The 14359-nt window shown below is 36.3% G+C and overlaps 1 protein-coding gene across 1 annotated transcript in view; it reads right to left on the bottom strand.

The window, feature by feature from the left end:
• Positions 1–2548: 2548 nt before the first annotated feature.
• The window catches only part of LOC135712648 (uncharacterized), a 49445-nt gene continuing 37634 nt past the window's right edge, over positions 2549–14359 (bottom strand). Inside the window, exons 6-8 of the mRNA XM_065235600.1 lie at positions 11985–12668; positions 2888–2994; positions 2549–2719 (exon numbers count right to left, since the gene is read on the bottom strand). Coding sequence (XP_065091672.1) covers positions 2549–2719; positions 2888–2994; positions 11985–12668 — 962 coding nt within the window. The remainder of the gene's footprint in view (positions 2720–2887; positions 2995–11984; positions 12669–14359) is intronic.

Raw genomic sequence — 14359 nt, 5'->3', positions numbered from 1 at the left:
GCCGAAGACAGCAACTTTCTAGCTGATCAAGATCTCGAGATATTGAATATGCGAGAAAGGCACGTATATACTAGTGCCGCATAGTGAGAAAATTCTGAACTATTGTCACTCAACAAAAAGATCTTGACTTCCTGAAAAACTTTGCCGAATACATTTACTTTTTATCTGGTCAGGATCTAGGGATATTTTATATGCAAGAGTTTCACATGTATAGTCCACCTACGAAAAAGCCGTGACCTCCTGGACAACTATGCCGAAAACAGTATCTTTCTATCTGGTTGGGAACTCGAGATATTTTATTTGAAAATTTCACGTGTATACTAGCGTCGCGTAGTGAGCAAATTATGAACTATTGAGCATCAAGCAATAGGCTTTGACCTCCTGAAAACTTTGTAAAAGACAGTAACTTTCTATCTGGTCAGGATCTCGAGATATATCACATGCGAGAATTTTACATGTATACTAGCGCTACGTAGTGAGAAAATTCTGAATTACTGTTCGCCAGCGCCAAGGCTATGATCTCCTGAACAATTTTGTTGGAGGCAGTAACTTTCTATCTGGCCAGGATCTTGATATATTCCATGTTGTAATCAATTAAGTCAAATCCCACGTAGGATGGTCACAGTTTACGCGGTTCCCCTTTACATTTTCCCTATTATCCGTATTTTTTAGGTGTTTACTGTAATCAAAGTTTAGCTTGTTTAGATCAAAACAAGTTTTTTGAGGAATACTCGTTGGTTTCAAATCGATTGGTAACTCAGCAACAAAATGACAATGGAAAACTCATGTGTGTTGTACAAAGTACAACAGCGCGAGTAACGGAGGGTTAAGTTTCCTGCCATAATTCTGTTTTAAATTTGTCTATGAGACAAAATGCATAATATGATGCGAAGGACCTCTACTTTTCAATTGACATTAATTCTTTTATTTGTCATTGAATTGTCTAGGTCAAAATTAAAGTAGCTCACTTACTTGGGATTACATTTGAAATGCAGTAAAAAGCCAAATTACTGAAAGAATGCTTTGTGCAAAAACAAGCTAACAAAAAAAAACTGTTCGCTCAGCTGAATATGAAGCCTATCGATTCGATGATTCAGAGCTGACTTTTTGTGCCTACTTGTTATCTAGCAAGATAAACACTATCTTGAATGGGATTTGGAATGAATCGAAACCTTAATCAGTGTTTGGTAGCAAAATATAAATTTATTTCTTAGAACATGTTATCAGTAGGCTCAAACTCCTCGTAATATAATCATTAATGCCTTAGGTGTTACTAGAATGTTGGGCTAGAGGGAGGTACACAGTGGTCGGAGATGACAAAATCATGAATTTAATTGAATTGTTAGTTAAAGTCGCTGAGCTGCGGGTGCAATGAAATAAAAGGGATATCGACTAACTGCTTCTCTAACTAGGATTTTAAATGGTTGATTTCATATATTTTAAACAAACAAAAATTGCAATCGAATAAAACCAATAAAAAGTAATGTTTATTTCTTGATTAATAAACACAATTAGCAGGTACATCAGGGCAGAGTAGGATCGCACTATTTAACTCGTAAGTTTTCAAGAAGCATAGGTACTAAAGTGATGCAAAATTTTAAATTTTCGCTCCACAATACTTAAACGATTCCAAATCGGATCCTGACTAACCTCCCAAAATTTGAACCCATTTGGTGAGAAACTGAGATGGCACAAACCATTTGAAGTTTGTATGGGAATTACTATGGTAAGACCAAGATTTTTGTTCATGTCTATCTAATAATTCACCATATCGGTCTGCTTGAAAAATTTTCAATTGTGCTTGTAGGAACTTTGCTAAAAACCACTTTTTGATTAAATGCAAGAATCGAAAGTTATCAATGGTTCAATGCGCTAATGTCTTATGATCATGCTCAATCAACTGCTCAGCAGGCAACATTGGTGTTTCTGGGGCGTTGAATAGGACACAAAAATCATGGCTACTATGTCACACTGCAAAATACAGTGTTGCCTACAGAGCAGCGGCTTGATCATGTCATAAGTTTACCAATCTCTTAAATAATAAATAACTTTTTCCTGTCTCGTTTTACATAGAAACAATTTTCTGCAAAGTTGTAGCTGAGAAAATTTTCTATAATAATGGCTATCGAACTGTTTCGCAGCTCAATATGGAAAAAGACTAGAAGGCAATGAACAAAAAGTTGAGATTTTCCATAGTAATTTACATGTAAACTTCAAGTGGCTTGTGCGAAGTCTGTTTCTAACCAAATGAGTTGTAACTTTGGGAGGCTAATCAGGACCCGATTTGAAACCATTTAAGCACTGTGGAGCGAAAAAGTCAAATTTTGCATCAGTCTAATAGGTACCTAACGTACACTGTATTCATAATCTGCTCTAAATTGGATTTGACGGCTGCAGAACCCGGACTGTTCTCGAACACCGGATTATCCATCGAGTACGCAGGATTAGTCGTTCCTCCGTCATTCGATGTCGAAGATTTCGATCGTTTGATGTTAGCCACTCACTTCATCAAACTAGCTGCTGACGAATATTTCTTTTACATGACAGGCTACTCAGCAGCTTGAGATGGATTGGCTCCGGCCGCGGCAGCACTGTTTCTATCTGAAGCGATTTCCTTCCACACGGATTCGCTGTTTGCTCCACCGCTTTCGTTACCTTTTTGCACGTTAACCGAGAATGCTCCGGACTTTTGCTGCCGGCAGTCCCCCTTGGTAGCGTTCTGTGACGTAGTAGATTGTAGGAAACTTTGAGAAAAGCTGTTGAAAATTGTGCTTTTAGTGGTGCCAAGCAGGCTTACATCCTTTTTTGAGCTCCAATTCGTCCGGTTTCTGTCGGGTAGAGAGCTGCGTAAGTGGCAGGTAGTTGGGGATGTGGATAGTAATCTAACATCATTGATAGCGTTCGAGCTCTGATAGTTAGCATATCGGATCGATTGGACTGTGGTAGATGGTCGGAAGAAGATCTCGCCGCCGTGATTGGTGTATGTGTTGATAGCTGTTATTGTCTCTTCACGTTGGAAGTGTTGAGAATCTCGGCGGAATGGCTGGAAGGGAAATCGTTAGTTCTAGTTCCGTTCGAATAACGCAATTCGCAATACTTATTAAGTTTCCCACAGGATGGTTTGTTAAGAAGGGTCCGTCAATCTCACTGAAACTGAAACTTTTGATGACCATGGTTTCACTAACCTATTTCGCACTATTTCTGCTATGCTCTTCTATCATCCAGAACAACAAACGTATAAATGAATATGTTTGCCGTCGAGTTATTAACGAAACAGAATCAATCAAAATCACTTGCATCCCTGCTTCCAAGTTTGGTTATAAGATTACAACTTTGTGTGGTCGTTGGGGCGTGTGGTTCTGAATATGGCGATGAGTGTGCAAAATGTGTCGCAATTGCATCCGCCTTATTCGCACACGCCCGAAGATCGGAGGTGAATGCCACTTCGACTTGTTTCGTCTGCTAACGACTCTCTGATGACAGTGTGGGGGAAGCAGCAATGCTACATCGACATGTTTCGTCTATAAACGAGTCTCTGATGCATTTACGTAATTGGTGGATTTGTTGGTTATTTTGACGCTTTTGGACAATGCTTGACATTTACTACTTTTCAATAGTTTCTTGTTGAAAATCAACGGTCGAAAACAGTCAGATCCGTAGAAATATTTCTGATCGATTGGTTATATTATTATTGAAATTGGTCCTGGGGCAGCTGAGTTATTAACGCTCAACATCTTTCATTATTTCGTTACATGTTCCATTTTCGGTTTTCACCAAGTTTTCCTCATTTATAAATTACAGACGTCCTACGTGAAAAAAAGTGAAGACAAAAAATCTAGTCTAGTCTAAGAATTTAAAAAAAAATCAAGGGCCCAAAATCATATTTTTTCACGCGGTGATTTATAAGTGTAGTTCTCGATAATGATGACTGGATTAAGGAAAACTTACTGTACATTTTTCAAAAGATTTGAATGGAAAATTGGAATAGTTTTTATTTCAGCAGATTTGTAGAGTTATTTCCTATCGATTGGTGTATTTTGATTTCAATTTCATCTATCAGCAATTCTGAAATTTCATTATTATCTTATTTATATATCTCTTCAGTTTTAACTTTAATGTTTTCCCTATCTTCAGCCAAAAATTCATATTGAATGCTAGTCTGATGGAATGATTATGTTCTTTCGTAAAAATTCGGCCGTAATAACAGATCCTATTCACTCTAACTCTTCTGTTAATAGTTTTACCGTCGAGCAATTTGTTAGCGTTAAATTTTGATTTTTCCTTTCTCTTACATTCACTGTCTATATAACGTAAAATAAGTTTGTCATAATTAGCTAGAGAAATCCTACTGTTTTTTTTGTAAGAACGGCTACTTTAGTGCCATAGATAAGTGCAGGAGCTTATACTGTTTATATATAGTCTTCCTCAACTCCCAACTCGGATGAAAGTGTTTACAAAAATCTACTATGTACCATTCTGCTAGTTTTCAAGGCATTCCTACACCTGTCTCTATTGGTTAATTTTCTTTTCAATTCTGCTGCTAGGTATTTAATGCGGTCCGTAAGCCTAAATGTTTTTTTTTTCCATTTAATGTAACCTGTTCTTGGGGAATTTTGCTTTATTGTTGGGATATCTAAACGTAATCTGGCGTTTATCCTAATTTATACTCAAGCCTACTTTCTGCAACTCCTTTGTGATGATTTTCAATACTGCCTCCATCTTTCTTAATTCCCAGCAATAATCAATAAGTAATCAGCAAACGCCAAAATCAAAGGAAGTACTAAACAGCCAAAGTCTAAAAGTTTTAATTCAGGAATTTCTTTCGAAACATTGGTCAAACCTTCCTGCGTCGAATAATGCCTTGTTTAATGCCTTTACCACGTTTAACTTCCTCAGAGTATTGAAATTCCCAAAATACCCTAGTAATTTCGTCTTCAACGCACATCAGAATTCTGTCCACTATTCTTGAGGGAGCATCTAAGCTTTGAAGAATATCCTTAACTGTATCGAAAGTTTTTCTTATATCTAGTGCTAAGACTATCAGGTCGTTACCGTTATTCCAATGCTCTTCTTGTGATCATCAACTGATCTTTTCGTTGTGAAAGCAGCTTGATGCTGGCTCACTCGCAAATTTCATGAACTGCTTAGCAATCTATTTTGCATAAATTTGATATGCAACATTACACAACGATATGCTTCTGAAATGATCTGCCTCCGTTGCTCCTGCCTTATTTGGTATAGGGATTTGTGTTGTCCTGTACCATTCTTCTGGCATCTTATTCTCTATGTAGATCTTCGTCCGTGCCTTTCATAAACTCCATAAAAACTCGATCTGATCCTGCTGATTTTCCGTTGCATGAAAACTGAATGGTCAGTGCTGGTCAGTGGATTTGGGAGTGGTACTTGATCATGTTCTGTGCACAGTTCTATCTCTGGACCTTCGCCTTCCTTTGGTATATTTCCCCATGTTTTTGAAGTGATCTGTGCAACATTTCTCTTTTTCTGCTTCGCATATCCTTTCAAATAGTTATTGTGCTTGTCTTAGTCTCTGACCTACATCAAAATCGTTCAAATTTCTAAAAAAAATCCGTTATTTCCTTCTCCTTGTGTTTCTTAACAGCTTGATTGTATTCCTGCCTACGATTACCTAGCTTGTACTTATAATTCAACATATCAAACTTTTCAACAACAACAAAGCTCTTGAAGCTGCCTTCTTCATCCTATAAGCTAAGTCTTCGTTACTCTCTTCTACTGTTTTCATATTAGTATCAGTTTTTGATGCTATCTTTCACAGCTCATCTGGATATTTTTTTCTTAATTTCCAGTATCTTTAATAACTCTCTGTTGATTTTTGTAGTCTTGTGATCTTTAAGGGAATTTTTTCATTTATTTTTGTCTAGTATAAGCCCTGCAATGATCATTTTATGATCAGGTTTAATGTGAGTCCAAACTCCTTTAATAAACCTTATTTTGAATGTCGTTACTTGTGGGCCTTTTGACTTTCTTTTTTGGCGCCCCTCCACGTTATGTTAGTGTTGAAGCCTATCTTAGAAGAAACATTCTTCAGATTTGCCATGTGCAAGAACATTTTTTTTTTTTTCTATCCGGATAATTTTAACTCGAATGTTCCGAATGTTATCCGTTTTAAATATCATCCGGATAGGGATAGGGATACCATTCAATGGATAATGGATAATGGATAGAGATAAATTTGATGCCTGATCAGGCGTCCAAAATCAGTTTCGTGGATTGACCACTCTTCCAGAAGACCGTTCCGTTGTCTCCATGATCCATATTTAGGAACCATGACTATATTCTGGCTAATTATGAACATTCATGCTCACTAATCAAACTTATAGATCTTAAACCATTTGCAAAACCTATAAACACTCCTTTAAAAAAAAAACGTGAAATGACTCTTTTTCACTAGGAATTCTAGGGAACCACATTTTTTGGGATTCATCAAGAAATGGCTAAGCTATGTCAATGCACACTTGCGGCTTTCGAAGGCATCGTGTTCGGAGTGTTTAACGCATAAGTTACTCGGAATTTGATGAACTATTAAGCTCGTATACTTATAACAATGTGAAAATGAGTGCATTCACTAGACCTCTGCATCCGACCTAAGCCCATGAATAACCCAGTTTGGCCTTCCCCAGTCGCTTGAGCTAGAATTTATGGATTTTCTTTCGGAAAAAAACGAAATCTTTTCTGATTGTAATGTTTATTTAATCATCTTCCCTCCTGTACATTGTTGACACCAAGTTCTGATTTTTTGATCTTGGATGCTCGCGATCATAATTCTACCTTCATATGCTGCCTGCCACAAAAACCCAGCCGATCTTATGTTAGCTTAAAAATTCAGACATTACCAATTCTGAGGGTATTAACTGTCCGGAGGCATCGCAGCACTATACCATTAAAAAGCAAGCAATAATAAATTGATAAACAACCGTTTTGGTGGTTAATAATAATAAAAATTGACTTCTTTGTTTTCATTGCTCACTTTTTATTTATTTTGTTGTGCTCATTTTTAGTTTTTCATTGCTACTTCTAGAGTTTTAATTGGAAACTCATCAACTTTTCATGGATCTTTCAAGGTTTTTTATTGCTCAAACATATATTTTCTATTTTTTTTTAATTATCTGTTGCAACTTTTCATTTAACTGTTGCTTATTTTCGCAGTTTTACCGATGAAACATTTATTTTCTATTGCTACTTTCCACTTGTCTATTTATCATTTTCAAAGTTAATTGCTCCTGACCAAGGTTTTCTGGTAGTTATGAACATTTTATGTGCAAGGTGTGCATTCTTTAGGTGTCGTTTATATTTATGCCTTGCTTATTCCAAATCCCAGTTCTTCAAATATTGTCTACGCCCTTGATCATAAAATTTATCTGAATACCCAAATTTAGGAAAGTATCCTAGCTTGTGATCTTAAAATCAGAATTTATCAGGATTAAGATATATTTGAAAAACTGTAAAATCTTCACAAAATTAAAATTCAAGATCATTTTATGTATTCAATATCCATTCTCAGATAAAGATCCTGAAAATTTCACAAAGTTACATTTCAAAGAAAAACTCATTTCAATCTTTCACTTTTAAAAATTTTGCCTTATGACTACATGAACGTAAAAATGTATATCTTCATTAGGGTGCCAATGAATGTATGGGAAAAATATGACCCTTGTGCAAAATGTTTAGACCTGTGCGATATTTGAGCTCAATCGGACGTGATTTTAGGTGGCGAGAAATCTTTATTTTCTTTTGCTATTCAGCCTGAAACTGTTTGTAATGATGAATGATATTTTAATATAGGTTTAAAAATTTAGATTGATCCAGAGGCACTCGGTGAAATAAACGAAGCGCTTTTGTACGTGGGTATAATATAGTTTTATCTGATGAATCATCACCGGGTCACATAAATAACGCTTTGAACAATATGGGTGAGTAGCGATAGCATGAATTTCAAAGGTATTGCAAAACCTTAAGGTGCTAGTGATGCACGGAACCAGTGTTGAGAAAATTTCAACAAATTGTGGATATATTGAGTTTCATGATTATTGCTTTACACCCGAACGCAACCGAAACTTCGATAACGACTGGCAGCAGCCACTTCGTGTCTGCCGTCGGTGAAGAGTAAAAAGAGATAGTAAACTATACTTTCTCTTTCTAAGAAAACGATGTGCAACGGCATCATTTTTGTGTCGAGTCAACTCTCAGCTTGATTTTTTGCACGTTGTGAATAGTCTCACAATATCAAAGGAGCTTGTGAAATCAATACCAAGCATAATATTTTGTTCCAATATCACGCGTGATGTTGAGAGCGTATGAGAGCGGAAAAATATCATTTGATTGATGAATTTGCCAACACTGCACGGAACTAATCAATTTGGTGCGTTCCTATAATACTGATTAACGAATCAGGGGTGTTAATCAATAATGAACTGACTTTCGAAACTCGTTCTCTTCCACAACCCAACCATTTTCCTCTTCATCCGTTGTAGCGAAGTATTTCAGAATCTACTTACCTGGCGGCAGCTTTTCATACAGTGTTTTTAAATTTTAATTTAATGAAAATATTGGATTAGTTTCAAATTGGATATTTCTGTGCAGTTATTCCAATTAAAACAGAGCAAGGGTAGTGAATGGATTTCACTTTTTGAAAGACATGCTTGTTGTTGGCTGGTTGGGAGTGGATTTTGTCTGCTCCAAAACGCGTCTACCGAGAGACCAAAGGGAGATCTTCATAGATACCTTGCGTATTATTCTTGTTGGCGAGCTGAGCTGAATGTGGGTGTTGATTATGCTCTGCTAAGAGCTTTCAAGATACCTCGCGAATGCTTCTCGTTGACAGGCTGAGAGTACGATAGTACGTGTGGATCCTACTTCTGCGGTAGTTTAGTCAGGCTCTGAAGGCCTCTAAAGGTCGATTTTCTTGGATAGGTTCGTGACTATTGTTGTTTGTTCGTTGGTTATTTTGAAAAAGTGAAATATGAGTTTGATAAATTTGTTTTTTTTTTTATTTCACTGTATTTAAACGAAATTCCAAGACACACAGTGGAGAGGTGTTCTTTATTCTTCATCCTGATAAAGTTCAACCATTTCTAGATGCCCATTTTTACTTGCATAGTGGAGAGGTGTTTAATTATTTTCATCTTGATGATCAACGATGGCAGATCGAGCGAGGAGAAGTTTAACAATATTCAGATGCCCATCTTCACTTGCATAGTGGAGAGGTGTTTTATTATATTCATCCTGATGATCCACTTTGGCAGATTTATTGATGATAAGTTTAGCAATTTCTAGATGCTGCATTATAATTGCATAGTGGAGAGGTGTTCTTTTTCTTTCATCCTGATGATCCACGGTGGCAGATCGATCGAGGAGGAGTTTAACAATATCTAAATGCCCACTTTCACTTGCATAGTATAGAGGTGTTCTTTTTCCTACATCCTGATGATCCACGGTGGCAGATCGATCGAGGAGGAGTTTAACAATATCTAAATGCCCACTTTCACTTGCATAGTGGAGAGGTGTTCTTTTTCCTTCATCCTGATGATCCACGGTGGCAGATCGATCGAGGAGGAGTTTAACAATATCTAAATGCCCACTTTCACTTGCATAGTGGAGAGGTGTTTGTTTATTTTCGTCCTGATGATCCACGTTGGCAGATTTATTGATGATAAGTTTAGCAATTTCTAGATGCTGCGTTATAATTGCATACTGGAGAGGTGATATTTTGTCATTATCCTGAAGATCTACGTTGGCAGATCGATCGAGGAGGAGTTTAACAATATCTAAATGCCCACTTTCACTTGCATAGTGGAGAGGTGTTCTTTTTCCTTCATCCTGATGATCCACGTTGGCAGATCGATCGAGGAGAAGTTTAACCATTTCTAGATGACCCCTGTCACATGCATAGTGGAGAGGTGTTTTATTATATTCATCCTGAAGATCCACGTTGGCAGATCGATCGAGGAGAAGTTTAAAAATATCTAGATTCCCCACGACACTAGCAATGTGCAGCGAACTTATATTTTTTTCAAACCATGGTGCCATGGCCATCAAATTCGCATCTATGCCATAATCAAGTAGAAATGAAACCATCTCACAATGACCAGCAAGCGTCGCAGTGTGTAATAATGATCCGTGTTCTTTGTATGTTTCAGTTTTGTAATCATACTTTTGTAGTAGCCCCTTTACTACGTTTAAAGCATTTGCTTCACATGCCCAGAATGCAACCTCAGGTTTTGCTTTACAAATATAGCTCAGAACAATCATTTGCTCTGATTGTTTTGAAAACTGTTCTTCAGTTAGCATAAAGAAAAATCTTCGAACTGTTGCATGATCACGAAGTGTTTCGTACAAAATTTCTTTGCATATTTGGATATGATCATATAGATACGTTGCTACGAAAAATTCGGCATAGGATCGGTGTACGAATCTAAGATTGCCTTTGGAAATATTAAATAGAGGAGAGTGCTCTTTTCCGTCTTTGATTCGTTTATGGAGTTGGCTGTAAAGTCTTTCGTGTTTACCCGATGCGATTGTTTCCTTATGTTCATCCGCAAAAATATGGTGCCAAGCAGCTATTTGATGCTCAATATTAAAGTTTTCCCACAAAGCGAGCTCTTCCTCATCACTTAGCACGTCGATAATTTGGTAAGCATCTTGGTTTCTTTTTTTCTTCCATTTGATTTGAAACGAAAATTCTACAAACTTTTTAAACAATGAGACAACACTAAATTTTTCTTTCGGGAAAATATCTGGTGCACGTTTATCTGGAACAGTATTTAAATATTGTTGGAAATCATCAGAATATACTTCCGCTAACAATCGAATTATAAGTGGAATACCAAAGAATTTAGAGTCATAGCTTTTTATGTCCGAGTAGAATTTTTCGAGCAATTGAGTTGAATAAATTTTAAATTCCATTGAATCATCGGAAACTTCCCATGAATTTTTCAAAACCATAATTTGTTCATCGTTTTCAAAGGGAATCAATCTGATTGCCCTTACTTTAAATTCTGTTTCAAGAATATATTTGACATGATATCTACCACTAACAATCACTCGAATATTCTCCTTTGACAATAATTGCCTAATTACGGCGATTGCCTCGTTATGAAAAGTGATCTCATCGAACCCATCAAACATGATTAGAGTTCGATTTGCGTTGCTTTCTAGATTGTTTTTCAAAATTGTCCTGCTTGATTCCGAAAGAACTGATCGCAGAATTTTGAAAACCGCTTCTAAGTTTTCACAGCCTGATTTGAGCGTTTCCTTTAAGTTATTCAAATATATCAAGAATACATCAATATTGGATTTCTTTTGAACTTCGAAGGCAATGTATTGGAGGATAGTTGTTTTTCCCATACCAGGCTCTCCGATGAAGAGAAAAAATTTGTTTTCTGCTTGGTCGTCTATTAATCGTTTGATGAATTGATGGTCGCTAATAATATGATTTTTATAAATTAATTTTCTTTCTATGTACGAGCTTCCAATATATTTACGTTGTGAAAAATGATCACTCAGTTGTCTCGTTATTTCTTCGACACAAGAACGTCCCTCTTTATAAGATAAGTAACTCTTTTCTGGCTGATTCTTTTCGGTATCCTTGTAATATTTAGAATTGATCCAATTTTTAAAACATTCATTAAATTTAAAGAGAGGCAGATTTAATTGTGATTTGCCAAGATCGTCCGGTGGAATCCAATCTCTCATCCATGAGCGAAGATCATTGTCAATCGTTCTTATTAGATCACTTGGTTGGCTTACACAGAAAGTTAGATGCTGAAAGAACTGTCTCACGCTATCTTCAGTTAAATACGTTGGTAGTTGGGAGTTCCTAGATTCACCTTTCATAAATGATTGAATCGCTGGATTTTTTTCTATTAATTTTCCATTAATATTTTTTAGTAGCTCATTATGCAGCCATTCATGGGTGGTATCGATCTTGGAAAGCATTAGTTTTTTACCTGAAACTTCCAGGATCTTCTGCAACGGTGTTTTGTAGTTGATTAGTATTTCCGAAACTTTTCCACTTTTGAAGAGTTCAATGATCGCATCCCTAATGGCATGTAGTTCGGTGTTCATCAACTTCAGTAAATCTTCAATTTTATCCTTTTTTGGTCTGAATCTTTTGTAGCAATCGTCCGATTCAGCAAACTTCATTATTGGGTTCACTTCACTTTGTTCACAGACCTCGATGTCCACCAACTCTCTTAGCTGACTATTGCTATTGTCTAATGATTTATTGGTTAGGATAAAAAATCGCATCTTCAACCCCTTGAACTCATCTTTTTGAATAACGTCTAAATAGGACTGTATGTACTTGATAATAGCAAAATCATAATTTTCCTTACGCGTCTTTGGAAACAAATTGTTGAACGATATTGGTTTTGAACCATCTGAGCTGTCGTTGTGTTTGGCTTGGAACAACCACACTTCCTTCGGTTCTTCGAAAAATATGACCACATCATCGAATTTTCCAGCGTCCTTCATTTCAGAGGCAAGTTTGAATTCAGATTTCCGCAAAGATGCTCGCTGAAACAGCGCAAATGCTAAATCTTCTTCGTATTTGTTGCCATGATTTCCAGTATTGCCACCCCATGCATAGCGGCCACTGTCGACTGTATCCTTGGTGGGCTCCATTATTGTTCCTAAAAAAAAAGCACAATCTATTAGTAACATTTATCATTAGTATTTTTTGTCTATTGATTCAAACAAATCTGAAGGCTGCTCAACTGGAGTTGCTCTTCTAGACATAGGAAAAGCATTCGACAGTGTTTGGCACGAAAAAGTTTATTTTTCCACTCTAGATTAGGAACTTAAAACAATTATTTAACTGACAGAACACATAAGGTAAATTATCAAACTTCCAAATCTGAACGACTGCCTGTCGATATGTTATATTCTTTCGGACCTTCCTGATTTCCCTCAGGGTTGCCTCAATTCTTTGTTTGTCAATGATACAGGCATTTCCGCTAAAGGAAGAAGTCATCGTGTTATTTGCCGCAGACTATAGAAAAATTTCGATATTTTCTTTTCTTATTTACAAAAATGGAAGATTTCTCCCGACGCTTTCGAAACTCAACTTATAATATTCCCACATAAGCTGAGAGCTTCCTTTTTGAAACCTAGTAGTAGTCGCATAGTCACTATGAACGGAGTTCCAATTTCTTGGTCAAGTCAAGTGAAATAGTACTTCAAAAAGGACATCAACCAATATATATAAAATGTTTATATCCTCTCATAAACCAAAAATCCAAAATCTGCCTGAAGAATAAACTTCTAATATTTAAACAGGTTTTTAGTTAGACCAGGAAAAAGCACTTCAAAGGATCCAGAATAAAGCTCTTAAGATGATTTTGAAGTTGCCTTCATGATACAGTACTACCTAGATACCTAGAATTGATTGGCAGTCCTCAATTGCAATAATTATTTTCTTTTACATTAAGATAAGTTTTAGTTTTAGCTTTCAGTTTTAAGATGTCAATTGTTATACTGACATGCAGGTTTAGAAAACCTGTTTATAATACTGAGTAGGAACAATGTAGACACACTTAGCTATAAATCATAACAGTTAAGGCTGGTAAGTTACTGTAGTAGCTGGATCAACTAGATGAAAACCGACGATTAATTTTAGAATGCTTTATTAATCTATGTTTGGCGGCGATGAGGACGATGATGGCGTGACTCTTGGAGTGTGAGAATGAATATAGGGAATAATTCCACAGGTTTGGTGTAGTTTAAGGGAAAAAAGGTGCTCAGCGATCCAATAAAGGAAATCGTTGAAGTTTCTTTCCCCGAAAAATCTAACGGCATCTTCTAGGATTATCAGAGCAACAAACGAACTATAAATAAGATTAGTTTAGATTCGCATTTATGATCAAACAAACCTAGTTTTCTAGATTGCGTTTTCAAAATGTGTCAAAACATAAATAGGGTAAGTGAACGAGTTTTGATCAAAGCCAAATTTCGCGCCAACTCGGCCATTTCACAGTGAGCCAGGAATTCCAATGCATCCAATTGAGTTGACGTCTTCAGTGAAGTTTTCTGGATTAATTAGGAATATAATTTGGTGGATAAAAATAGTTAAAGTTTTGGGCGCAAAGATGGCGCAACTTTTTTTTTTATTTCGTAAGATAGAGGTTTGATTTTTCGGCAAAGTAGTAGAACGTAGAATTTTATGAAAAGTTGCTCAAAACATAAAAGCTGTACATCGTCAAACATCTAACATAGACGAAGTTTTATAAGATTGGCCTGAAATTCACGTTTTAAGTATTATATTTAGAACAATCGTTACTGATCTGGATCTTTACAATATTATAAATAAGTATAAATCAACAAG

This window comes from Ochlerotatus camptorhynchus, unplaced genomic scaffold (assembly GCF_037179485.1).
Source record: "Ochlerotatus camptorhynchus isolate MF236.1 unplaced genomic scaffold, CSIRO-AGI_Acam_v1.1 ptg000498l, whole genome shotgun sequence".
Classification (NCBI taxonomy): domain Eukaryota; kingdom Metazoa; phylum Arthropoda; class Insecta; order Diptera; family Culicidae; genus Ochlerotatus; species Ochlerotatus camptorhynchus.
Note: the sequence above shows the minus strand (reverse complement) of the source record. Positions and strands in the feature narration are given on the sequence as shown.